Here is a 27846-nt window from a genome sequence, read left to right as displayed (position 1 = left end):
AATACAAAAGCATTGCACACAATTTAAGCCAATCAATGTTGTGTAATTAACAAGGATAATCTGGTGTTTTTTAGTCGATGAGTAGTGCAGATATCACTGTAAAATCAATCGTCAGTAAGGGGAATACTTACTTCCGGGTGTACAATTCTCCGTTATCCAATGAGAATGGACGCTCACATTGCCTTTAAGGGCAGTCGACACAAACGAATGCCGTGCTTCCATGAGCGTCCATAGAAGCATATGGACATCCCGGAAAGCTGAAAATGGACGCTAAGGGCCCCCCCCTTGCGTTGAAAATGGACTCTAAAGCCCCCCCCCCCCCCTTGCGTTGGAATGAGCCGACACAGGGGACTTGACATAACGTCAACATAGGCCGACCTGGGAGTGAGGATGTGTTGGAATCTGCGGCACACCCGCAAAATCTGAATCTGTACATCTGTGTGTATATATGAATAAATACATGTGTGAGTACATATAAGTGTGTGTGTGTATATGAATAAATGTATATATAAAATAGTATCATTAAATAATGCTGTCAGATAAATGAAGTACACAGTAATAGTCAAGGTTATATTCAATATTCTGCACTTACACCAGCTGATAGGATATTTAAAATGTCTTTTGTTTGTCCTGAAAACGACATTTGAGAATACACACAGGCTATTTATAGATGATAAAACACCAGTAATACAATCTCAGGACTCTTCGATATGGCTTTGATTACAGGATCGTTTACTTTCAGTCAACAAATCCTTTGGAAAGAGAAAAAACAACTATTCAATATCCTGCTCATCCTGCTTTACTGCGACCGCTATAACTGCCGAAGAAGAAGTCTATGACGCTATCGCGTAGAGCTACGTTCTTGCGTAATGCGGAAGTGGGCGTGGTTAAATCTAAACTGGGTTAGAATAACTATGGGAATAACGATAGACGCGGTCGGGACACGTAACATGAACGTGCCGGGCGGCGTGGTCCCGTGGGTTATATGTGCGTTCATAATGCAGAGGGAAATAACTCTCAGAATAACGTTATTAGCACATTATTACAACTTGAGGAACGAATGTTTTTAATAAGGGCTATACAAGTGTTCATACTGGGGTAGTTTATTTAGTTAAAAAAAAATTATCCAACGATTTACAGACCACTCTTTCCCCATGTAAGTCAATGGGAAAAAGTGTTTCCGTGCCTGGCAACCAAACGGAAGTGTAGTACCGCCGTTTGGCCAGCACGAATATTTTCATCTGAGTCCGGCGCACTTCCTGGGGGCTTGGGTTTGACAGGGTACATATTTCAAAGAAAACCAAGAAATCATCAGGTGATGAAGAACAATCCAAGATGTGGGAAGCAAAGACCCTGTCCACATTATGTATCTACTGTAAGGTGTGATATTTTCTTTTGAATAGAGGCAACAACTGTTTTTCCCCTTCTCTTTTCTCTCTCTCAAGCATGAATCCACTTTGCCCCCCCTGGTGTATGAGAATCATTGTAGGCTGCAACCCCTTTATATACAGTCTATGGCTGCAACATGCAGGTGGTTCAGGCAGTGTTCATTTCCACGTGTTTTGCTCAATTATTTAGAGGCAACTTTAAAATTGTTTAGGCCAGATATCTTTTCCCCGTACATTTTCTTTGACAACCTTTTGGGAACATTCTTGCCTTTTTTCCATTAGATGTACACCTTGAATTGTGTTTTATATTATTGGTTAGTTAGTTAGTGAGGTCATTCTTAACCCAGTGTTTGAATTATAAAATGAAAATTGGAAAATCACACAAAATCTCGTTAAAAGTAATCCCTCTGAGTCGTCTGAATAGTCGGTATAGTGTAACATTCTGCTGGTACCAATGGGCTAAAGGGGGAATCCTGCATCTCAAGGACCAATGTGAAAATTGTCATATGGTTAACTTTGAATACATGAAACGTTATAACTTTTTGGCAAATACAGATTTCTGAAAATATCTTCTGCTCAGGCACTTCAATTCTGAATTGTTTCTGGGATTTGGCCCAGAAACAATTCATATTCCTGTCATTTGAGTACTATCTCCAAAAAACTGCAGATACAGTACAGGTTTTCACTAAACTGTACGGAAGCCAATTTGTTGTGAGGCAAATAGAAACATTTCAACCGTAATTTGAGCATTGGAACAACTGTTTTATTCAACATAGCAGCTTAGGTAATGGTCATATTCCGACTCTTAGAACAAAAGACTGGTTCCTGGACATAATTGTAAACATTTACATTTTAAATGTATAATTTTTCTGAAGATTCCTAGTTTTTGGAATAGGGATGATCAAACAGGAACGTTTGTGTCCATCAATGATGCAACCTCCACCCAATATCCCCTTTTCAGCTCCAGGCTGATTTGGACAATTTTTCAAGATATTTTCTAACTAACTCTACAAGTCATTTATAGTTCATTCTTCTTGCGTTTTGTTAGTCTCCTTACCATGACCCTCTCCCCCCCTCTCCGTCAAAATAACCACACAAAATATGTCACATGACAAACAGCATAGTTATTTATTGAGAAAAAATACTGTACAGGGAGGACAGATAAATAAAGCTTTATTATTAATTAAAAAAAACATCATTCAACTAAACAAAATCCACAGTTATCAGTACTTTGGAAGTTCAAATTTGTACATAAAACATATTTACAAAATGTGTTGCTTTGCCCTTTTGTATATTTGTGCATAAATTGAAAAAAAAATACACTTTGTACCTTTTGTTTTTAGTACAAATACATGTCAAAAAGATCACAGTGCAAAAACTGTAATGTGAGTTTGTAAAATTCCATATAATGTTTTGTTCTAGTGCACGCTGAATGATGACTGCGGAGGAGAGAACCAGGCGTCCCAGCCTCATAAACTCTCTGATCAAACGTTTTTTTCCCGGGATTTAGCTTATTTTGTTTCAGGCATCGAAGGCTACAGATTGTTTATTGAGCTGTATAACTGTACAGGAGAAACAACAGCCCCACATCCCACAACTGAACTCATTTCCACTCATTAACATGACGAAACCCTGAAGGACGTCATTTCGCCGGATGATAAGTGTTTATTGGTGTTTAAACTAATCTCCTCACAGCAGGATTCTAGCTGCGACCACATGGTGCTGTGGTATATGCTAAGAGAGCATCACCAAAATGAAAAAGATAGAAGTTTTAGTAAATGAATGAACACTGTTTATTTTTTAAGAAGGGGAATAGATGGGGATTATGTGCTTGTTAGTCTTTCTAAAGTTTCTGACATCTGAGGTTGTTTAATTAACAAAAATCACTAATACTACAAATGTGACAAACACCATGTTTCTGTAGGAGAACATAATCATTCAATAGTCATAGAATGACTTGTGGCACCTCCTGGTCTTAACACATTAAGCATGAGAAATTAAATAAATTAAACAGGGTTTAAAAAACGTATTCGACATTTCTCTTTAAATTGGGGGAATTCTTCACCCACAATATGTCAACTACTGCTCAAAGGCTAAATCTGCAATTTTTGCATATAAAATGTTACAGTTGTTCATATTTTTATCACTGACATTAGGAAAAATAACCACCAGAAATGCTCCTTTAGCCTAGACCCCACAACATGCTGCTGCTAGCTTAAAAGCTAACGACAGACAGCAGCGTTTAAGAAAAAACTTCTTCATGATTTAGAATGTAAACTGGTACATTTTAAAGCCATAGCTACTGCTAGCTACTGAGCTCTCTATGCTTCAAACTGATATCAAGTTTTCTCCAGTGGAGTCTGCTTGAAAGCTAGTTCAGCAGGCCAAGGCATCGCATGACAAGACAAAAAAGCATTAGCTTTAGCTTGAAAGCTAGGTTTTAGTTCAATGTCTGTCGCTTTCTTTTAGTTTTTCTTTTTAGGCAGACAATCATTTTTATCTGACTGGTTAATGCATATCAAATATATTTGTGCCTTTTATCTTTTTAAGCAGATCTGTACGCTTGTGCACAACAACTCTCAATGAGGTTCTATTGAAGCTGTGTGAGTCTGTACAGTTAAATTGCTGGTTTTGATGTAAATCTTTAGGGGAATGCAGGAAGTTCTTCATGAGTTTGAACAAGTCTCTTAAGAAACATGACTGTGTGTTTGCTTCTAAAGAAGCAGACCGACTGCTGAGAGAAGGGGGAGGAGAGGAGGAGAAGGGAGAGAATAAGGAGGGGAGAATGGAGAGAAGAAGGAGAAGAGGGGAGAAAGAAAATGACAGGAGAGGAAGCGAAGAGGAGGAGGAGGAGGAGGAGGAGGAGGAGGAGGAGGAGGAGGAGGAGGAGGAGGAGGAGGAGGAGGAGGAGGAGGAGGAGGAGGAGGAGGAGGAGGAGCAGCACTGCAGTGAGTAGAGTGAAAGTGAGACGGGCTCTGCCTCTCAGCTTCAGGAGAAGTGTGCTCCTCTCGGCAGCAGGATGAAATATGCTGCTTCCTATGAAATGCTTCCCTGCAGAGTATCGGAGGAGAAAATCAATTTGGTGTAAAGCTACAAGATATTATTGTGGAGGAGTGTGTGTCGGTGTGTTATCAGCACCTGCAGGGCTGTACACACTGTTTGGGTTAAGAGGAAGGATTCTGGGTAGGAATGAAGAGAGCTATACTTGGTTTTAAAAGTTCAAAGCAGAGGGATTATATGGAGGTTTAAAGTATCTGCTCTTGCAAAAGAAACTTTGACAAATATTTGTTATTATCCTCATTTCACTTATAATCCAATACATGTATGGATGTCTTGTCTTTCCAGTCAAATGTAAAACACCCATATATTGGAACACGTCTAAAATGTGGAGTTCAAAGGAGACTTGACTGCAGATAATTAAGGATTGCTATTTCGAAAATAAAAGCAGGACAAGTCTTACTGTAGAATAAACCTGACTATGGTATCGACTGCTCCTTTTTTAAATGACGGCTGGGTGTGAAATAACAGCCACAGAATAAAAGACCTTCAGTGAAAGAAAGGTGACTTAGCTCGTCTCCTGAAGGGTGTGAAAGTAAAACAGATGAACAACAACAGTACAAACTAACATGACCAATGAAAGTGGATCAGAAAACAAGACATAAGAAATAAAGGCCTGTCTGTGCTTATAAGTGGTTTCAAGTCTCCAGTGACTACGTGGCAGTCTACTGTATGATCTCCAGCAGGTAGGGACTGCCTGTCTTTAAAGAGTGGTATTGAGTGGTGCGACAGTGAGTTGAATATTGTTCTTACATGACGTCAAGGTAAACCCGGTGATTGTCTATTATTTGAACACTTTTACAGAAGAAGGTCTGTGAAATATTTTTGTTATTTCTAATATCAAAATGTCAGAAGCTTTTTACGTTTCATAAAAACGTCTGTTGGTATTAAGTGTCTAAATAATACAACTGAAAGCATTCCTGCTGAAAATTATTATTTTAGTTCTTTTATAGCCTACCTTGAGCTTTTTATTTCTGGCGATTGCATTTAGGCTTCAATAATCATCAAGTGGAGATTATCATGCTGAAAAAGCATTAAAGTATCGTAAACGTGTTTGCCACAGATCTGATTTCCTGCAGTATCCCAATAGCCAATGGAAACATCCCATTGACTTTCTTTTAAAGGAACCCTTGCAAAGCTGACTGCGCCATTTGGTCAACAGTTCACCAAGGAGCTACTCAATGGACTAATATCTCCAAAGTAAGAACAAAACGTCAAGTGAAACTAATATTCAATGACAAACACCCTTCAAATGTGTAAAAAATACACAACTACAAACTCATCTAGCGGTTTTTTCATTCAAATGTGTCTGGAATAATTCACTCTGAATGCAGAAGTTTAAAAAACGATAACATGATATATGATCTCAATATATGTCCTATAAAAGTCCGTATATTCAATAGGAAGTTATTTTTAATGCTGTTTTTATGGGTAGTGCTTATAATTCTGTCTTCTCCAAATAGTCTTTTAGTAGGGCTTTTACTACAAATGATGTGTCATACTGATCATAGGGAAACCAATGTCCAAATGGTACACTTCTTAATAATTAACTTAAATTAAATGGACATGCAAAAATTTAAAAATACGTGAAATGTAGAAGCAAGCATACATACAGTACGGAGCCCCTGAAGTCCTGAGAGATACTCATTTAGAGCGGAAAATAAAAAGAAGAATCTTGAAGGACTTTGAGGGGTTTGACGTAGAGACAATAAAAGGTTTAATTTGAAAAGCGCTTAACAACACAAGCCAACATTCACCCGTTCACACACACACACATTGACACACTGTGATGTCAGACTTTCAAGGAGCTTCCCATTTCCCCTGTAATAAGTACCAGATGACTTAAACAATTCTGATTCAATAATTAGGAAATGACAGAAGAAAATACTCATGTATATAAAGTGCATGTTAAAATCTTTGTATTCCTGATCCTGTTGAGCTGAAGTGATTGTCACACTGAGACGATTAAAGCTGAGCACTGATTCTTCTGCAGGGCTCACACGGAGCTAAGTTCACACACCACCTATCCCACCGGAGTGATGTCTACATATCGGAGGTGATGATCTGAGAACGTACACTTTGAGCATCGCAGACTATATCTATATCTAGATATCAGACGTAAGGCACTATAAGCAGAGCGTGTCCTTCTGTGACTGACCTGTCATTGGTTGATTGTCTGTGGACACACTGACCTCTGCAGTGTGGACCGTGAGCAAAGAGGCTGGTGCACCATGTGGTGTGGCGACTGTTACTCCCTCATATCTGACAGCTTGACTGATACAACTGGAGTTAAAGCAAACGTGGTGACACACGAATCACACTTTAGACTAAGAGTTCAGCCAGTGGAACTTCACTGAAGCTGAGGAGCCGCTAGCACCACACACATTCAGAGTTAGCATTAGCGATACTTGAAAGAAATGGCAGTCATAGAGCGGTGCAGGAATAAGTCCTAAAACACGGAAATAAAGAGCATCTTAGCACTTTGTCTCAAAGTGAACGTTTTTTCTTAATGTGTTAAGAAGTCTGAAATAAAGTCTGTGATTAACACCAGTTAGATGTTCACGTTTTGTTCTACGACTAAAATATGTCATTAAATACCACAATGTTTGCTAACAAGTGGCTACTTAACGTCATAAAGTCGAACGTTAGCCGCCTTTAGCTTAGCGGTGGTAACCTAACGTTAGCTTTTTTTACTTTTTGTGATTGCATTTACGCTTCACAAGTGGTGGTAAAGTGGGGTTAATATGTAGACAATATTCTGCTAAAAGAACATGTAAGTATCACAAAACGGTGTTTGCCACAGAGCTTATTTTCTGCAATAATCCAAAATCCAATGGAAAATGACCGTTAGCTATTTGTCAAGGGAGCCCTTGTGATGCTAACTTCCGTTTCTGCCTACACAAATATGTCATCCCTGCACCACTCTATGGTTGGTTCATGTTGAAGCTACACTTGAAAGCCTTGAGGCACCATGTGACTTGGTCTATCACATGACATGTTCCTATTGGTGTCCTCACATTGATCCATGGCTTTGCATCACATCTCTAACCGCTGGAAGCTTGTCGGGGAAATTGTTGGCACTTGTGAATGACAGTCATCGGCTCACCATCATGTCCTCTGGTGTCCCCTGGAGGAGGCCAACACTTCTATTTACCTGGGACACACGCAGGTGAGTCAGACTGTCCATTGTGTCTGACAGGCGGACATTTTAAATCCAAAAAGAGGGATAATCCGTCCTGTTTGCTGCGAGGCCTGCAGTGTGTCCAGGTTCTCAGCAGAAGAAGATGTCTCCATCATTCTGAGGGTCCGACATCACTGCAGCGTTGCTTTCTAAAGAGAAATAAAGACACAGGTTATGATCTGGCCGAGAACATGTCTAGCACAAACTCCTGTAGAAAACTGACCTGTTTCCATGTTTATGCTAAGCTAGGCTAACATAGCGTCATATACACAGTGCAGACTAAATTGTAAATACAATGGTGTCAACCTGATTGTCATCAGTGATGATAAAGTAAAGGAAACCCTAATGAAGGCGTGAAGTGAAAATAGATAAGAAGAAAATGGAACTAATTTCCAATGGAAGCTATCCAACAGATTATATACATTATATATTTTATGTTCTGTCTCAAATAATAATTTATATTATTGAGTACTTCAGAAATTCTCTCGTTAATTATTCAATAAACAAACATTTATTTCCCATGCCCAAGTTGCCAACCAGACTTGTTTATTTGAAGTGAAGCAATATTTAATCTTTGGTTGAATACTTGATTCTGATTGGTCAATTCATACATTCAGAGGTCTGCTTTTTTACGATAGCAGACCGCTGCTAAAGAAAGCAGATCATTAAGGCTAAGGCAATGTGATCAAGGGACTATGTGCAGTCATATCAATCCGCAGGAAGATGTCCGGTCAATTTAATGCCGGCTCTGGCTTTAGTAAACACTAAAGGGAACAGCAGAAGAAGACAGACAGGAAGTAACCACTCATGGGAACAGCAGAGGAACATAGACAGGAAGTAGTAAACCCTAAAGGGAACAGCAGAAGTAACCACTCATGGGAACACAGTATGGGTACCGCAGTTCTAGATGTTGGTTCGCAATAGAAAATAAAAAAGCAAAAAACAGAAAGCAAAACAATAATCTTTTAATCAATAAAATCATGTTGAAATCAATGCTGTGTCATATTATTGATTTATTAAGTAAGCACTGCAGTCGTGTTATAAGCGGGAAATCATCGTACCCGTGGGAGTCAGCTCTCCGTTGCCTTTCTTCTTCCTCTTGTCTTTCTTCTCTTTTGGTTTGGTCAGCTGCAGCAGCCGGGGCAGCTGGGACTCCTTCTCTGCTCCCTGAGGCTTAGAGGACGAGGAGGAGGAGAAGGGGTTGAAGTGTTTACCCATCCTCTTGGATCCGATGCGGAGGAAAGGTTCTTTGGCGGGGGCCGAAGATGAGAGCTCAACCTGAAGAACATCAAGAAAAAAACGTTTAATTTCAGTTTTCCTAGCACTCATATAGCAACCTACTAAACTGCATCACTGGTTTGTCTTCTTTCTATAACACCGTTTTAATGACGGCTTCATTTGTACCCCTTTAAGCTGTTCTGCTGCTTCTTTTGAATCTAGATCCAGAGACCAGGTGCTGTGGGACCTCATGGAGTCTTCAGAGGTGGTGGAGGGGGTCCGCTGGTACTTCTGAAGCTGCTCCGACTGTAATGGTGCATCAAGACATAAAGTCATTTACAAGACCTCAGTTCTAGTAGTTGTTCTTCTACATTGATTCATGAAGCATCCTAGATCTATCTCCAGGACATCAGGATGACATGATGTGTGCCACAGTGACATAGAGACACCTCCAACCTGCACAGCGTGGTGTACAGGTGGTGTACGGGTGGTGTACAGGTGGTGTACGGGTGGTGTATGGGTGGTGTACGGGTGGTGTACGTGGTGTACAGGTGGTGTACGGGTGGTGTACAGGTGGTGTACGGGTGGTGTACAGGTGGTGTACGGGTGGTGTACGGGTGGTGTACGTGGTGTACAGGTGGTGTACGGGTGGTGTACGGGTGGTGTACGTGGTGTACGTGGTGTACGGGTGGTGTACAGGTGGTGTACAGGTGGTGTACAGGTGGTGTACGGGTGGTGTACATGGTGTACGGGTGGTGTACGGGTGGTGTACGGGTGGTGTACGGGTGGTGTACGGGTGGTGTACGTGGTGTACAGGTGGTGTACGTGGTGTACAGGTGGTGTACAGGTGGTGTACAGGTGGTGTACGGGTGGTGTACGGGTGGTGCACGGGTGGTGCACGGGTGGTGCACGGGTGGTGTACGGGTGGTGTACGGGTGGTGCACGGGTGGTGCACGGGTGGTGCACGGGTGGTGCACGGGTGGTGTACGGGTGGTGTACAGGTGTACAGCTTAAACTGGGTTTTCTCTGGAAGTTTTTCCTTGTACGATGTGAGGGTCTAAGGACAGAGGGTGTCGTATTGTCATACTGATATTCTGTACACACTGTGAAGACCACTGAGACAAATGTAACATTTGTGATATTGGGCTATATAAATAAACATTGATTGATTGATTGATTATACTGTTGGCCGAGGCGGCCCTAATGTGAATGATTGTGATGCAATGTTGATACTAAAAAGAAACTACAGTTCTTCACTACTTTTCGTAGCTGCGACTTAGGTTGAACGTATATACTGTACCGACTAACGGTGACTTGTTGAGTTCATTACCAGTTGCTTTCTTTGTTTGTTGTTGTCATTTTATTTAGCTAATTGAATGGTCTTTGTTGGAAGAACAAGGGAGATGCACCGCTGAGCAGGCAGAACGAGAGAAATGGTGTAAGCAGACATATGTTCATATACTAGGGTTTATTTGGACCAAAGAAGTTGATGGAAAGACTAACCATCATAGCTATGGCCATCACTTCCATCAATATTGACAACATTGCAATCCACAACTTGGATAGTTACTATCTGTGACCACAGGCTCAATTCAGACACTTCCTGGTGTACGCTATGAACCCCTGTGCAGAGTGGGACTTTTGCCCAGTCAGTGTCTAAAATCGCACACAGCCGTTGTGCCCTCACTGGAAGTGACGATCGCCGTCGTTAGCAAGCTAGCTAGCTAGCATCGATCGTTATCGATACCAAGTCATTACAGACTGCTTAACAAACCCCAAAACACATGTGAAACTTGTATTTGTATAGTGCTGACCAGAGCAACTGGAATGGCGGCTGGTCGCTAACGTCCGTCTCGTAGCCATGATGGCTCATTGAGTGCTAGAAGTGTCCAGACTTCAACATTAAACATTTTGAACGTGCAGTGATCTGTGTACTCATAGTGCATTTGTCCAAACTGCGCATGTGGACCCACTCAGGCTTTTAATATAGCACATGTAAGAAGAACAGAAGGCATATTGACAGGTCGGAACACGAGCAGTCAGGAGACCTAACTCAGATGAATGCCACTGATAATCCATCAGAGCGCAGAAACTAAAGTAAGATCAGTGGTGATCATTATTCTGTTGGTCTCTATGGCCAGTTTGTTTGTGTCTGTCTGATAGTCTGACTTTTTTTTTAAAGAATCTCAGAAATGCACATAATTACAATGTGTCCATTAAGGCTTATGATGTCACCACTACGTCACCATGTCATCATGTCCATCCCATAGGGTCTACACGTACAATTGTTCAGTTATACAGTCATGTTTTGCTGATATCAGACACACTGTACTCTGACCTCTTCTCTCTGCAGGTCCTCCAGTCGCTCCGTGTCTCTCCTCAGAGCTTCCTTGTCTCTCTCCAGCCTCCTCTGCGCCTCCCTCAGCCTCTCCAGCTCTCCCTGGTACTCCTCTTTCTTCCTCTGCAGCGTCTCCGCCTCCTCGGCCAGCTCCTGGTGCCTCTTCCTGCTCTGCTCCTCCTCCGCCTGCAGCCTCTCCTCTCGCTCTGCCAGACATCTCTCCTTCATGTCCCAGGCCTTCTCTCTCTTCCTCTTCTCTTCCTGGTGTGCAGCCTGCTGTTTCTGTGGAGATATTGTTATACTGGTTATACTGGTGACGAGTGTAGAATCAACAAATGTGAGGTACAAAGCATCTTATAGATAAATGTGATACTATGGTTGCAGTATTTGCTACTTAAGGTTCCTAACTGAGTAAAATGATACGGAAGTACTTAAGTGGCAGCCAGGATATGAGCTGTATGAATTCTCTAGGTGATCAGGAAGATGCTTCAATGCTCCCTTTATTATCTCCATATCATTGGATTCCCTAGATCACATGTGTCAAACTCAAGGCCGGGGGGCCAAATCCGGCCCTTGGTGGATTTAATTTCGGCCCGCAGGATAATTTTAAACTACTATTAGATCTGGCCCGCTGGTATATTGCACGCACACCTTCACTCCATCCTGAGGGTCTCCTGCGCTCAGAGCCTGAGCCCAAACATTGATGAACTTGCACCCAAGATGAGATGCCAAGTATCTGAGCTAGCATCCCAGAGCAGCACACTGAGTTCAATGGATGTTTCCTTCTGCACTTTGTTTCTCACGACAACAGGGCATGATTGTTTTTTTCTTTGAGGAAAATAGTTTTGTTGAAGCTGTTGTTGGCCTGTGGAGACATGTAATCATAAGAAATGACTCAGTAAAGCTGCAGATAGAGCCATAAGAAATTAATGCAACTGATTATTTTATGTTTAATGTTGTTTTTATGGGCAATCATTTAAGCTTTGTTAGTTCCAGGTTTAATATGTGCAATAAGTTCATTTCAATAAGTTTTGCAATAAACATTGAACCAGTCCGGCCCTCGACTAGTACCCATTTTTTTATTTTGGCCCACTGTGTGTTTGAGTTTGACCCCCCTGCTCTAGACCAGTGTTTCTCAAACTGTTTCATACCAAGGACACTTAACCAATTAAAAAACACTCGCGGACCACCTAACTCCACAAATATCCAAAAAACACATAGTTTTTCTAGAACAGATTACAAATCGCCTGAAAATGGTACAAACAAGTGGCAACATGTGTGACGAAGGTGTTGCGCTGGGCTATATCATGCAATCGAGAGTGAAACTTAAGCCTGCTCCATTGCGGAGATATTCCCGCGAGAGTGCGGAAAACTTAAATAGATTAATTTATTTCAAATGTGAAATGTTACCAATATACTCACCAGTGGTCCGCGGACCACACTTTGAGAAGCACTGCTCTAGACCATCGTTTATGAGATGAGAGGAAAGGAGATAATGCTGAGTCACAATTTAAATTCCTCGCATTGCAACATTCAAGGTGAAGCACCAACTGGACGTTCAAAGAAACAACCCGATAGTGATCGACAAATGCAGATCGAGTAAGTTACGGTGCTTATCGAGCATCGAACAACTGGCAATAACTTAATAATAACTTGCTACAGGGCTTATGCTGCTGGATATCTGACTTAACCTATAATAATATATCAACGTTTATTTAATAATTGAGTTATATTTTGTATTAACTAATAATCTGACCATGTATCTGTAAAAGATAACTAAAGCGTAGTGGAGCAAAAATGACAATATTGGCTTCCTAAATGTAGTGGAGTACAAGTATAATGAAAAAAAAGTTTTTACTTAAGTACTTCAGTAAATGTACTTCATTACATTCCACCAATGACGGCATAGTAAATGTCGCCGACGTGTAAGCAATGTATTTATTGCAGAAACTATTATTTATAAAAATAGTTTTATACATACAGTACATTATATGCATCATACAAATTATAATATATAATAATACTAATTCTTTTTTTAAATTGTATTTAAATCTTGGTAATGAAGTCATTTTTTCACTTTTGTCCACGTTTTTAAAGCCTGCACGGAACAACATGATAAGAATGGATGAGTGTCTGGATATGCCTCTAGTAGTCGGACATTTTTAGTTTTCCTACGGCAGACGCATATCAATTACATCCTCCGTAACATATTAATTACATCGCCTATTGTAATTCCCGTTGTTTTTTCTAAAGTCCAGATGAATTCTTTCCAAGTCTTATGAACATTGTAGTGAAAGGTTACCTGCAGGGTGGCTGCCTCCTGGCGCTGTCTCTCCAGACTCCGGTGTTTCTCCTGCTCGATGAGGGAGGAGGGCCGGGAGGAGGAAGAGGAGGAGAGGGAGGAAGACGACGAGTGTCTGGAAGAGTTGGCCACCAGCCGCTCGTTCAGGGTCTGCCGCTGGTCCTCGATGAAGGAGTCCTGCTGCACCACCACAGCCTAGAGGGAGGACAGGAGGGTTTAGGATGGATAGGATGAAAGGGCAGAGGGAATGACCTTTGACCTGAGGGGTGTCTGGTACCTGGAGTGAGATCAGCAGGTCGTGGAGATGCGTCACGCTGTGCTGCACCTGCTGGAGGGACAGAGCTCTCAGTTATTCTGTACTATGTACATGAAACATATTTGCACATGATGTTATGATGTTATGTCACGGACAAATGTAATAGGGAAAGATATTTAAGTACGAATTCTCAAAACAATGTTGCCAGCAAATGTGTTCAAAAACTCAAGTTAAGTACAAGTACCTCAAGAATGGCACTTAAGCACAGTACTTCAGTACATGTACTTAATGTAATGTTACTTTCCAACACTTGCTGGCACGCACCGTAACCACGGTCACGAGGCGGGGCTTCTGGTGTCATAGAGACAGGGAGGAGGGGCCGACTTTGAACGGTGTGTTTAAAAACTGTGAACTACTAATCCTAGCTACTGTACCTTCAAATAATACCAGAGATATATTATTATAACATATAGAGAGTATTAGAAACAGGCAGCATTCTTACCTCATTGTTTCTCTTCAGCATCATCTGTAGGCTGGCAGTCGCTCCCTGAGGCACACACACACACACACACACACACACACACACACACACACACACACACACACACACACACACACACACACACACACACACACACACACACACACACACACACACACACACACACACACACACACACACACACACACACACACACACACACACACACACACACACACACACACACACACACACACACACACACACACACACATTACAGCACATATAGCAGCACACAGTCATACTGTAATAGAATGCTAGCAGAGTGTGTCTAGACTGCAGGCAGCAGCGATATTGGAGCAGAGATCTGATTGGCTGCAGCGGAGTGGAACATGACTGATGACTGGAATAAAGTGTTCAGAATCAGAATAGCTTTGTTCTTCCCACAGAGGGGACATTTACATTCCCATTCATTACAGAGGGTCATGTGTTGTTTTACAGCTGTAGTGGGGAGTCTTCTGTTAGATATGTTGACATTCCCTTTATACCACAACAGTTTGTAGAAATGACCGAACTATAGAAGAGAAGAATGGGAGGGATGAAGCCCTCTTTAATGGTCCCACACGCAGAGCACACAGCACACAGTGACATGTCTTTGAACCCATCCTAGTACCAGGAGTCTAGCACTAGGAGCAGTGGGCAGCTAGTGGGCAGCTAGTGTACAGCGCCCGGGGACTACACACCTACCTTTCATCCTTCCTTTATAGCTATCTTATTTCCATCCTTCCAACTTACCTGCTTACCTATCTACCTTTCATCCATCCTTCCAACCTACTTTATTTCCTTCCTTCGGCCCTCCATACCTAACCTCCTTTCAACCTTATTTCCTTCCCTCCTTACTCTCTACCTACCTTCCTTCCTTCCAACAATCCTTCCTTTCTTCCTATCTTATTTCCGTCTTTCTTTAAACCCCACCTACCTTCCTTCCTTTCTACCTACCTGTCTTCCTTTCATCTATCCTTCCTTCCTTTCCCCCTTCCTAACTCCCTTATTTCCTTTATTTCTTCCTTCCATCAATCCTTCTTTCCTCCCTAAGTTCCTTCCTTCCTATATACCTACCTATCTTCCTCCTTCCTTTTATCCATCCTTCCTTCTTTATTTCTTTCCAACCTAATTTCCTTCCTCCCTACTGTACCTTCCTTCCTTCCTTTTTACCCGTCTTGCTTTTTTCCATCCATCATACCTTCCTTATATCCTCCCTAACAACCTTATATCCTTTATTGCTTGCTTCTATCAATCCTTCCATCCTTCCTACCAGCCTATTACCTTCCTTCCTTCCATCCGGCCTTCCTTCCTTCCTCTCCACTTTATGTACTTGATAACTGAATGTATCGTGGAGTAGAAGTTAAAGTAGTGGAAGACAAAATACTAAGTAAAGTACATTTAACACAAAAATATACTTAAGTAAAGTACTTGGTATTTAGATACTTTCCAGCACTAGTTTTGATCTAATCGCTTTGACTCAGTAGTTACGTGATGCCGTGTCTTGCAGGTAATAACAATAATACAACTATACCGATGTCCTGACTGTAAACCTGCGGGAATGTGTTTATTAAAGGATGGATAGACGCAGAGACGAATCATATCTTTAGTGAGCGAGTGGATCTTTCACTGAGGCTCTGAACCCTTCCACCTCTTCTGCTCTGTTTCTCAGCAGCTACCCTCAGTGACACCGGCATCCCTTTTCAACAGAGATCTGGGAACAAAATGCTGTCCATAAATCATTCATTGTGGAGACACATATATAGACAACACACACGCGCGCGTGCGCGCACACACACACACACACACACACACACACACACACACACACACACACACACACACACACACACACACACACACACACACACACACACACACACACACACACACACACACACACACACACACACACACACACCTTCTTCAACACGCTGTCTGACTCAGTCCTGCGGAGGTCCAGCGACTCATCCCCCTCTTCTCTCTCTCCATCTGAGGAGGGGAAGAAAAGAAAAGAGAAAAGGTGTTTAGATCTGTCCTCCCAGCAGCCATGTGGCTGTGGCTCAGGCGTGTCTCCGGTATTGAGGTGTGTGCAAGACGCGTTGGATGGAAGCATCGGCTGAACGACAGGTCATGATCATTGCATACAAGGCTCCTCTTCAAGGCACACATATGTAACATAACACAAATTGCATTTTATCATCCCAATAAATAACTAACTAAAGTGTAATCAAGACTCACAGTGAGGCGTCTCTCTATTATTATTATTATTATTATGATGAAGAGCTATGCTCCAACAGAACCAGATGGAGGCACAGAATGTTTAAACTTGTAAAGCGTGTGTCTTACTCTTGCTGCTGTTCATCTGGTGGCTGTCGAAGCCCCCGAAGGTCTCGGCTCTCCGCGGCAGACACACCGGCCCCACGGCGCCCCCTGTCAGGCCGACAGGAGCACTGCAGCATGCCCCCCCCACCCCACTGCTGACCACCGCGTGCAGGCTCTCCACTGAGACAGGGGGAAGAGCTTTTAGTTAATACCACAGTGTAGGAATACTATTAGTTTATCACTGCCTTGAAATCAAATGACTTATTCATTCATTTCACTCAAGAATATGTAAGAAGGGGTTTGCATTTATTTTATCCCTCTTAAATCTTGTTTTTTTATTAATTATTTATAAGTTGGTTTTGGATTGAAGGCATATGATAACGGATGTTTCTTTGTATTATTTATACTTTATGGAAAACATGTTTTTATTCCATCTGTGGAAAAAACAAGTTTATAAAAAACATAGCATTAAAAGATACAAAGAGAAATGAATATCCTGTGACGTGTTCTTTTACCAGATAAAAGTGCATGAACATAAAAGTGAAGAACCAAAACTAAAAGTATATGTAATGCAGAATGGCCATTTTCTAAATAATATAGTTTGAACAGGATTATAATTAGGGATGCCCTCATTATTGAAATGTTGATGTTAGTAAAGGTATATCATAGTTGTTAGTTGGTTTTTAATTTGTATACAAATCTGAACCTAACAAATAACTAACTTGGTAAATAAATGTAGTGTAAAGTACAATATAGCTTCCAGAATGTAGTGTCGAAGAAGTATAAAGTATTCTAAACTGGACATGTGAGCTTGAGTACAGTACTTGAGTACCTAGTTACTTTCCGACACTGACTGCAGAGACATGGACACATGAATGTCTCCTCTGGCACACGGACAACCTCCTTCAGAACCCTGCTCACCTTCTCTCAGGGCGTCCTTTATGATTGGCTCCCCCTTTGTGACATCATCAGGAGTCGCCATGAATAACATGCGCTCCCTGACCGGTGTGTGTCCATCGGGGGCGGAGCTACAGTCGCCCAGGTCTCTGAAGATATGCACCTTCTCCTCCAGCAGAGAGATGATCTGCTCGTCCTTCCTGCGCAGAAGCTCTGGAAGGAAACACGGAGGAAAGAAAGATATTAAAGCGACAGAACAGGATGTGATCAAATGCCATCGGGGGAAGGGGTACCTCTGATCTCCTTTGCTCTGCTCTCCTGCTGCTTCCTGTCTTCCTCCGTCTCACTGGGGACTCCCTCGTCCTCGTCCTTCTCCCTGTCGACACAGAGACGTTCAAATATTATCCAACAAATTAAATTCACTTTTTTTTTTGTCTGTTACAAAACGTGCTGATGGTCCCTCACTGTGTTAATGTACACCTCTGTTACTATACATCCCTCTGCTCATGTATATAGTTCATGACAATTGTATACAGTAAGGCGCACATAAGACACAACGATGAATCCTGGAGAGCTGGAGACTTGCTTTGCAGTAAACACAGAAAAAAGTAAGTACTAAAAAAGTCCTTTAAAGCTACAGTAACATAAGAACTGTGTGTGTGTGTGTGTGTGTGTGTGTGTGTGTCCTCACATGCAGTGCATCGCGTCCTGGATGAATGCTCTCCAGGTGTTCCTCTCGTCCTTGCTGCTGGCCAACACCTCCACCATCTCCGGCCTCTCGATCCCAGCTGTGATGAGGAAGAGCCCTGCAGGAGACACGGCACCATTAGCCCACTTCACTCACGCATGTCCGCACCCTCACAGGTTCCACGTGATCACACTGACCCCGCTCCTCGTTAGCCACCTCTCTGACGATGAGACTCTGCAGCGAGATGACTGTCGAGCGCTGGTCCTGAGGACATGGAGGCAACACATCAGAGTTAGATACTGTGTCATCTTAAACAAATCAAAGTGTCCCGTATACATGCATGTCTGTGCTTTAGTGATGGTCGAATACGAAGGCTACGTGGTGTAACCCTAGTTCTGCAAGCCCAGGCGAGGCCAATCAAAAACACGCTGAAATGTGCATTATGCTCGCCAGCCAATCGGGACGAGCCTACCTGAAACCGATTGGACCACGCAGTATATTAGTCAGGAAGCCAATGTATATTGTCTTACACCCTCTCCAGCATGATAGGAGAGATAAGGGCTTCGTGTTTATCGAACACGGGTTATGATGCGTGTCCTTGGTTCTAACTCACACAGTCCCTCCCCTCTGCTGGAGCCCGGACCAGTGCACGCCATGTTGATCAGCTTTAGATCGGTCGCCATTACCCACCTACTTGTTTATACCCCAGGCTGGCAGGGTGGAGACGTAGTAGGCCAACGCTAACAGAATGTACAAGACTGACCTGTGTAAAACCATGGCCTCACCCTGCAGGCGTCAACAACAGTGGGCGAGTCGCTGATCGCTGACAAAAAAAGGACGCTACGTTCCCATGCATTACCCAGAGAGTCCACTAAAGGGTGGAGTCGTGTGAGTGAGAACTGGTTTCGTAAGGTCCCGTGATATTGAGCCTTTAGCACCACATTGTAGTCTCCACATCCTTCTGTATGCCTTTGGGCGTGGGCTGTCACCGGCGCGTCAACATGAAGGATTGCAACGGGCTACTAACCAATGAGGCAAAGGCATATTTCTGGTCTTTCTCCTGGAGAAACACCAACACGTCAGACAGCAGCATGGCCTGCACATCTGCAACACAGGCACAACGATGGTTACAGCAGACAGAGTGGACGAAAGACACTGTGGTGGAATAGGTAAAGACTATTCGACCCTCTGCTTCACAGCCTCCCTCTGCAGACCGGAGCCCGTGTTGAAGCTGCCCGCAGGCTGCAGACGCCGTGTACCTTTGAGTCTCCCTGCGGTGTTCTTCAGCTGCAGAGCTCCGTCATGCAGCAGCTTCCTGCCTCTCATCAGGTCCTCTCTGGCAAACATCTGGCCGCTCTTCATCCTCATGATGGACTTACTGTCAGTGCGACTGGAGACAGCAGAAACAACGACATGTTTACTTTCCAACTTCACACCAGGGATGGGTGTCGTTAAGGTTTTAACGGTACCACTACTTTTAACGATACGCTTATCGATCCGGTCTTTTAACGATTATCTTATCGGTTCTTTTGGAGAGAAAAACAAGGTCAACTAACTAAACAAATTGTGAACAAAACTAACATTGCTTTTTATTTAAATTAAATACATAATATTTCACATCAAAAGAAAGAACAGTGTTTTAACAAATGGTATTAAATAATGTGAAGACAGAATTGTAAACAGAATAGCTGAAACTTTAACAAACTAAATAACTCTGTTTCCTCTAATTATAACCCATGTTTGTATAATGTAGTTAACTCCGTGTGTTGCTGCTAGCATACAGAACACCTGACGTGGAAACGTTCCTCTGGACGGGGCTACAGAGCTGCTAGAAAGACAGTGGAACCCGGTGCATTCCTCCGTCTGGATGTGGAGCACTTTTGATAAATGTTTAGACACATTGCTCGTGTTACCGCCCTTACATGCTGAACTCTTATTCCACTTTTGGTAAAGTTGAGCCACACCTCGGAGCGCGTTCTCTCCGCCATCTCCTCCGTGTGTGTGTGTTGCTGCATGTAGCAGCTGCGTGTGTGTAAACTGCCCCGCCCCCTCGGACACAGACGGGGGAGAGAAATCTCTCGTCTGGATTGGAAAGATCGAAAATACTAAAAATAACCATAGACGCATTTTGCAGTCTTTTTGCGTATTAGAAACGGAGTTGGCGACACTAAAACTGCAATATAATGTTTGTGTAGCAATAATACATATTTTTTACATGTCTCCAGTACGGATAAAAAGACCGATAACGTCGGAGCTTAACGGTACCACGGTCTTTAATAATTCAGCCCCGGGGCCCGTTTGATACCGGGGCTCGGTACCCGTCCCTACTTCACACTGAGTCACACATAATTAAAAACGCCAATTTACAAGAGATCCAGCTGCTTGCCTCTGGAACTCCTGCTCACATCCAGAGAGGCGCCATTGGGCATTCCTCACGTCGGCTATTTGATACAGTATTCAATGTTTCTTCATCCTCTTATTTTTGATTTGCAATTAATTGTGTGACTTTGTTTCAGTGTTCTTTCTTTGACCAGACAATAGAAAAGCAACTGGAATTTGTTTCCCCTAAATGATACACTTATCAAAGGGGGCGGGCCACATTCCACAATAACAAGTGTGCTTGAGAACTATTGTCACTTTGTTCTGTTGCTAATGCTTCAAGCTTGTATTGAGATGGTCAATTAGAAAGCAACACTTTTCTGTTTACTGGTTTAAGAACAAAACAATGATTTAGTTACTTTGACTTGTCTAAGAAAGACAAACAAAGGTTACTGGACTTTCTTTCATCACTATCTCTAACATATGCAGCAGGAGGAACATGTAATACAAAACGATGTTCACTCTGAATGAATCAGATTACGATTTGTTTCTGTTTCTTTGGTCGATGCTCAGGAGCTGTTGATCACATTGTGTTCTTAGGCCCCCACTGCACTTCAGACTACACACTGTGTGTTCAGTATGTCTGTGGTGGGCTCGGTCAGACCCTTTGGAACAGGAACGAGTCTGGAATCAGCTTTCTAAAGTCACAGTGTGGACGCTTTACCTGTAGACTTCCTTCAGCCTCTGCTTCTTCCCGTGCTCGTTCACCTTGCTGTCCACCGCCGTGATGAGCTCCTTCACACAGCGCAGAGCCTCACACACACAGCTGTGGTCCTCATCGGAGTCTGTCAGAGCACAGAGGGAACACATCGATCACACACTGAGGCGCAGAGCAGGCAGTCGCCCTGTCTCTGGGGGAGTCACTGCAGTGCAGCCCTCTGTGTCTTCACTCGTACCTTTAGTGTGCTGCAGAATCCTCTGGATGAGGACGGGGTACTTGGTGATCCTCTGAGTGATCAACAGGATGCACTCTGGGATACTGAGCCTCCGCACGATGCTGCTGCTCATTGTTTTCTGCACACACACACACACACACACACACACACACACACACACACACACACACACACACACACACACACACACACACACACACACACACACACACACACACACACACACACACACACACACACACACACACACACACACACACACACACACACACACACACACAGATGATGAATTACAGCCCTGTAACAACCCCTATGATGTGTGTGGATTTGAGAAGGGTGCTGACCTTGATGAAGCCTTGGAAGCGCTTATCTTTGGCATGCAGGTCTTTGTAGAGATTAACCGCTTCACTGTGGCGACTGCAGAACTTCCCGTAGACTTTCTTCATACGATCAGCGCTGCAGCCTGAAAACTGGAGTGAAGAACACTTTCAGAATCCCCTCGGATGACACGTTCTCTTAGTGTTCCTTCACATTCAGTGCGTGATCACATGTGGCCGTAACAGTTCAAGGTATTGATGGAATGATAGGACATTCAAACACGAGGAAGACAACGTTCAATTGAACTAGAAGAAAATAACTTCTAACCTCTGATGCCCCCCACTGGAGACAGGAGGCAACAGCTCATGAAGCCCAACATGTGTATTATGGGGTTATTGTCGTGTGGGGGCATAATGCACAACTTCTAGAGGCTGTCAGTGTCATGACAACGTACATGAAGTGGTGCGAGAATAAGTCCTAAACCCAAACATGTGTTTAAGCTTTTCAATGTTAGCATTTTGTCTTGTCTTGTTTTTTTAGGTTTTGTTTGATTCCCGCAATAAGGTCTGTCTATGGCTGATAACAACGCAAGACATTTTCTTTTTTTGTTCTAGGACATAACAAAAAATAGTAAATACCCCACTGGTGAATGTCTAAAGCTTTGTTGGTGTCTTAATAAAAGACGGTTGCTAACAAGTGGCTAAACAACACCACTAAACGTTATCAAGCTGAACATTAGCCGCCCTTAGCTTTGATGGTGACGCGTCATGAGACTGTGATGTTGTAGCGTGACATTGTCATTTCTTGCAATACTAACTTCCAGGTCAGCCTACAGAGATACGTCATCACTGCACCACTACATATGAACTGCTAATGTATTGTGAGATACCAGTGGTTACCAGGCGTGCACACGTGTTCCCTGAAGTAACCTTGGACCACCAGAGGATCTTTCAGTGCAGTCTGTCTCCCTCCCCATCACCAGAGTCAAGTATCAAACATTATCTCTCTCACCTGGTTGAGCAGCACATCCCCGATGCTGCAGATCAGGAAGTTGCTGCTGCCCTCTCCCTCCGTGGACGAAGCCTTCTTCCTCTCCAGGAGCAGGGTGAGGAAATGTGTGTGCGTTTCCAACAGGTCATCCAAAACAGGGAAAATCTACAGAGAATGATCAACAGATTTTAGTTCAAGTATGTTATTGATGATATCTTATTAATGAAGTGAATTGGTTATAGCTTATGTTCAGGAGCAGGCTCCACCAGGGTTTCCCACACATAGACTATACTTGGGCGGGCCGCCAAGGTATATTAACGGCCGCCCAAGTATATTTCGCGACCCATTTTTTCTTTCTTTTTTTATTCGTCCGTGACCACGACGCCATCTGCAATCGATTAACTTGTGGAAAAGGATCCCTCGCTCCCTTGCTCTGATCTCGCCTCCTTCTGGCCTGTTAAGTGGCCTGCCTCACACAGGGTGACTGGCTGTCCACATGATGTGGCCTGCCGACATGGCCACTGTCATACAGATCATAAATCAAAGCCCTTGATTGGTCTCTGTGTGTCATTCAAGCTCGGGATAAGCTCAGCTCAGGTGAGGTAAAGGACTCTCTGAGTGTTTAGATAGTTAACTTAGTCTAAGTTCTCAGTGGGTCTCAAACGGTGTGGTCACCAGTTATGTAAACACATATTCCCATTTGAGAGGGTAGTGATTGGTCTAATGGATAGCGAGGTGGGCTGAAGATCGGAAGGCTGTGAGTTCAAATCCCGCCAGGTACACCACCACTAGTGTGCCCTTGAGTAAGGCACTTAGCCCTTAGTTACTCCAGGGAGAATGTCCCTGTAATCGGTCATTATAAGTCGCTTTGGATAAAAGCGTCAGCTAAATGAAATGTAATGTGATTAGTAAAATACGCATGAGTAAATAAATAAAAAGTTAAGATACACTTTTAAAACTTGTTGAGAGAAAACTAGTCTTTGCTGCTGCCTCAAAGAGGAGCAGGGGGGAGAGGATCAGGAGAGGCTGATTCAGGAGCACAGACACACTCACAACTATAAATGAACCAAAAATAAATTAATAAACACGTTTCAGTGTTTTTTTCATATTGGAAATGGTATGTTATTGGTTATGGCCATGATGTTATGATTATTGAAATGTATACAGTTCTGTTTAATATAGGTGTTTCCATAGATCTAGTCTCTTTATTTCCCCCTCAAAATGCACCAGATTGATGCATTTAACTCCAAAATAAAAAATAAAATCTTACCGGGGGGGCATGCCCCTGGACCCCCATAGAGGATTTGAGGTCGACCCCCACTAAAAATCACATGGATAGGTTCCTAAATACATTTATTTTTTTAAATAGTAACCCATTTCCATATGTTCATGTGTGGGTAGTAGATTTAAACTATAGGGCTATCATTATGGGCCCTGCCTGTACCTGTTCGCTCTGCCATCGCGTGAAGGGTCTGCTAACAAGCGACCAACAGAAAGGTTAATGTTAATGTTGTTGCACGTCACCTCAACCCCCCCCCTCCCCCGCTATCACCACCCCCCTAAGTATATTTCAGATCTGTGGGAAACACTGTCCACCACTACTGAACCCACCAGCTAAGCTACCATTACCGCTCAACACATCCAACCTCCTTTGTCTCCAATGCTCCCTTTCCTTTCCACTCATCCATCCCCCATTCTACCTCATCTGTACCCACATCACTTCATCACTTCATCCCTACATCACTTCATCGCTTCATCACTTCATCCCTACATCACTTCATCGCTTCATCACTTCATCACTTCATCACTTCATCACTTCATTCCTCTCTCCATTCTTTGACCCTACATATGTCCCTTCAATCCCTCCCAACATCCCTTTGCCCATTCATCCCTCCCTCCCCCCCTTCATCCCCTCAACCTTTTAATCCCTCCCACCCTTATCCCTTCCTCCCTACATCCCTTCCTCCCTCCCTATGTCCCTTTATCCCTTCATCCCTTCCTCCCTTTATCCCTTCATTCCTTCCTATGTCCCTTCATCCCTCCCTCGCTACATTCGTTCATCCCTCCAACCACCCCGTGACCCATTCAACCCTTGCCTCCCTCCCCTCAACCTCATAATCCCTCCCGTATCCCTTCGCCCCTTACTCCTTACACACTCTTCACCACTCGCATTAGTCAATATGTCCTGTAAATAAACATATGGCGGTGGTCCTTGCTAGTGACACTGTGTGACACTCAGCCGATCCTCACCTTGTCCAGAGTTGTATTGTCCAGCTGCAGGTCCTTGTGCAGGCCTTTGTAGTACACCTCCGACATGATCCGCAGAGTCCTCACATGGTGGAACTCTGTCTGGTACAGCTCTGTGGAGAGAAGATCCATATTATGTACACACACATGAGCGGAGCATTGACACATGCAACTCTTCCTCTCTCTCTACCATAGATGACGTCTTGTTTCTTGATTTCATCTTTCTTCAACGTTTTCAAGAACTTCTTATCCATCGTTCCGCTCCAAGAATCAGCTTCGAGATCTTTGACGTCCCACTCAAATTCTCCCATCAGCTGACTGTCCATCATCTCAGTGCCTGCACAAGCGCACACACATAATAAGAAGAGACACACTTCAGAGACACGTTCTCCATTGTCTTTATACAGGTTAAGAGTGTGTGTGTGTGTGTGTGTGTGTGTGTGTGTGTGTGTGTGTGTGTGTGTGTGTGTGTGTGTGTGTGTGTGTGTACCTTCATCAGTGAGGGACTCTGTGGAGGCGTTGACTTTGCTCCCCTTATGGAGTGAGTCGGTGGACTGGGACAGAGACTTCAGGCCCTTCAGTGGAACCTCAGCATCGAGCCTATCAGGGACACAACAACACATGTCAGACTACAGCATGTGCACAGGCTGCTGCATACAGGGAGCAGAGACGGACCGACCGGGACAATGCATACAATGTGTGATCGCTACAGAGGGAAGACATGAACACATTAGGGCACAAAACCCAGCTCTGTGCCGGGAGAAGTGGTCTTCGTGGTGACTTAAAGGAAGCCGCTGAGGTAACACGATGAGGGCTGTTCTGCAGTTTGATGGAAAACCCAATACTATGTTCTTGGAGTTCAAACACAACACAACATTTAATACAAGTCCTATGATGAAATATCACACTGGGTTGTTGTTAATATGGTATCGTTTGCGATTCATCTGAAACCCTTAACACTTTAAAAAGAACGCAAATGATTTATACTACCAAGAATGACCCAAACTTCCTTTGCTCCTTTTAGCAGGAATGAGGAAGCAGCACAAGAGACATGACGAAGAGCCATCACTTCCTCGACTATAACTACCAGTGTGGTTGAATCAGAGGAAAGGCACTTGAGATACAGTAGTAGACAGGGTCTTCACTGTGGGAACAGGTCGAGCTGCAGTATGAGATGATACACCCTCACATGACACAGGGGGGGGATCACAGCGGCTCTCTGTGACAGCAGCTTTGCTTTGTGTCACGAAAGTATCGGACGTCATGCCAATAATTCAGAAATCACGTTATAATGAAGTTTAAAACTCCGTACCAGTTTGTCATGCATTTCTATATCCACACCACACAATAAGTGCTTTTATCTCGAAATATAAGTGAATACTAGCATTTAAACGTTTGATTATCACAGATTACTTTCCCAATGACATGCAGCAATGTTACAGAGCCATGGTCAGTTGGAAATGATGATTTACGTATTGTTACGCGAATACGTAAAAACTGGTTCAGAAATTAGACGTAAATCTAGACAAATAATTCACAAAGAATTGTTTTTATTTTTATTGTCAAAGTTTTTCAATAACATATTTTCTTGGAATGTACCATGTCTGGAAGTGCAGGATAGAAACATGTACAATTTAAGGCGGCTTTTGTTCACCCTGAATTACTGTTTATTAATAGAGTAATTGTGTTATTAATTCTTAAGAAATGGTTTAATTGTTAAATGTGTGTTTTGATGTTTAAAAAGGATGATCACTTTTCTATTTGTTTCACAATTGTTTGTTAATGTGTGTTTGACTGAAAGTGTGTGGACCCCAGACAGAATAGCCAATACCAACAGTAGTTCGCTCTGTGTGTGTGTGTGTGTGTGTGTGTGTGTGTGTGTGTGTGTGTGTGTGTGTGTGTGTGTGTGTGCGTGTGCGTGTGTGTGTGTGTGTGTGGGGTTCTCACCCTGCTATGTTGCTGGTGGAGATGCTCTTGGACAGGTTGCTGTTGTGCGGGTTGAAGATGCTGTTGTGCCTCCGTGGAAACAACGTGGGGAGCTGGTCATCAGGAGTGGTTGCCGTGGACCAGCGTTCCCGTGACGAAGACGAGGATGCAGATGATTTAGATGATGCTGAAGATGTAGCTGCATACAAACATCAAAGTGGACTTACTATACAGATGTATAATGGACTGATAAGGCTTTGTATTAACAGTGTAAGGTACTGGGCTCCTCAACAACAGCAGTGTGTATGTGTTCTTACATTTGGTCCTCAAGCTAACAGCTGACCCAGGAGCAGCTTCTGGCACTGGGGACGGCTGCTGGGACAAACACAGGACATCATGAGGTCAGCTTTTTAGAATAGTTGAAGATAATTTGTCATACAAATAATTACGATTCATTATTTCAATGTCTATTCATTGCTTTGATAGTCTGTATCTTTTCATCCGCTGAGGAGTCCATGGATACTTTTAGAGAAGAAGCCGGTGAGTATCAGACCTACCTTTGTTCTGCTCTTTGTGCAGACAGACAGACTCTCTCTGCAGCACTTATGGACATGGCCTCCGCAGTCTGTGAACAAGATCACATCACACATTTTATAAAACATACATACACCAACCCTAATGTTTTATTCATGGCTGTGATGATCTGCTACTGTTGTGCTTTTAAAAAGACAGACATACACTACAGTAAGTAACATTAGATAGGGCTGAACACTATACAATTAAGCTGGATATAAATGTACAAGGCAGAAGAAGTTATTCTATTTGTTCAGAAACACTGCAGGTCAGAAGGTGGCTGTCAATTTAGATAATTTGTGACAAAGCCGCCAGAGGGAGAAAAATAACACTGGGCAAACTTT

General features: G+C 43.1%; 1 protein-coding gene across 5 annotated transcripts in view; it reads right to left on the bottom strand.

Moving 5' to 3' along the window:
* Positions 1–6138: 6138 nt before the first annotated feature.
* Positions 6139–27846, bottom strand: part of LOC117448095 (A-kinase anchor protein 13-like) — a 111615-nt gene continuing 89907 nt past the window's right edge. For 3 of the 5 annotated variants that reach the window (XM_034085211.1, XM_034085215.1, XM_034085213.1), the window contains 25 exons: positions 27487–27554; positions 27247–27304; positions 26951–27128; positions 25494–25603; positions 25194–25340; positions 25007–25116; positions 22778–22921; positions 21793–21918; positions 21449–21566; positions 21217–21337; positions 19433–19563; positions 19201–19277; positions 18371–18437; positions 18177–18291; positions 17779–17861; positions 17510–17698; positions 16613–16768; positions 16185–16255; positions 14243–14287; positions 13762–13812; positions 13485–13679; positions 11183–11464; positions 9031–9150; positions 8688–8904; positions 6139–7775 (listed from right to left, as the gene is read on the bottom strand). In XM_034085211.1, coding sequence (XP_033941102.1) covers positions 7717–7775; positions 8688–8904; positions 9031–9150; positions 11183–11464; positions 13485–13679; positions 13762–13812; positions 14243–14287; positions 16185–16255; positions 16613–16768; positions 17510–17698; positions 17779–17861; positions 18177–18291; positions 18371–18437; positions 19201–19277; positions 19433–19563; positions 21217–21337; positions 21449–21566; positions 21793–21918; positions 22778–22921; positions 25007–25116; positions 25194–25340; positions 25494–25603; positions 26951–27128; positions 27247–27304; positions 27487–27554 — 3038 coding nt within the window. In that variant the 3' untranslated portion in view covers positions 6139–7716. The remainder of the gene's footprint in view (positions 7776–8687; positions 8905–9030; positions 9151–11182; positions 11465–13484; positions 13680–13761; positions 13813–14242; positions 14288–16184; positions 16256–16612; positions 16769–17509; positions 17699–17778; positions 17862–18176; positions 18292–18370; positions 18438–19200; positions 19278–19432; positions 19564–21216; positions 21338–21448; positions 21567–21792; positions 21919–22777; positions 22922–25006; positions 25117–25193; positions 25341–25493; positions 25604–26950; positions 27129–27246; positions 27305–27486; positions 27555–27846) is intronic. The other 2 variants (XM_034085214.1, XM_034085212.1) reach the window with 2 other exon arrangements.

This window comes from Pseudochaenichthys georgianus, chromosome 6 (genome assembly GCF_902827115.2).
Source record: "Pseudochaenichthys georgianus chromosome 6, fPseGeo1.2, whole genome shotgun sequence".
Classification (NCBI taxonomy): Eukaryota; Metazoa; Chordata; class Actinopteri; order Perciformes; family Channichthyidae; genus Pseudochaenichthys; species Pseudochaenichthys georgianus.
This window is presented reverse-complemented; position numbering and strand designations above follow the sequence as displayed.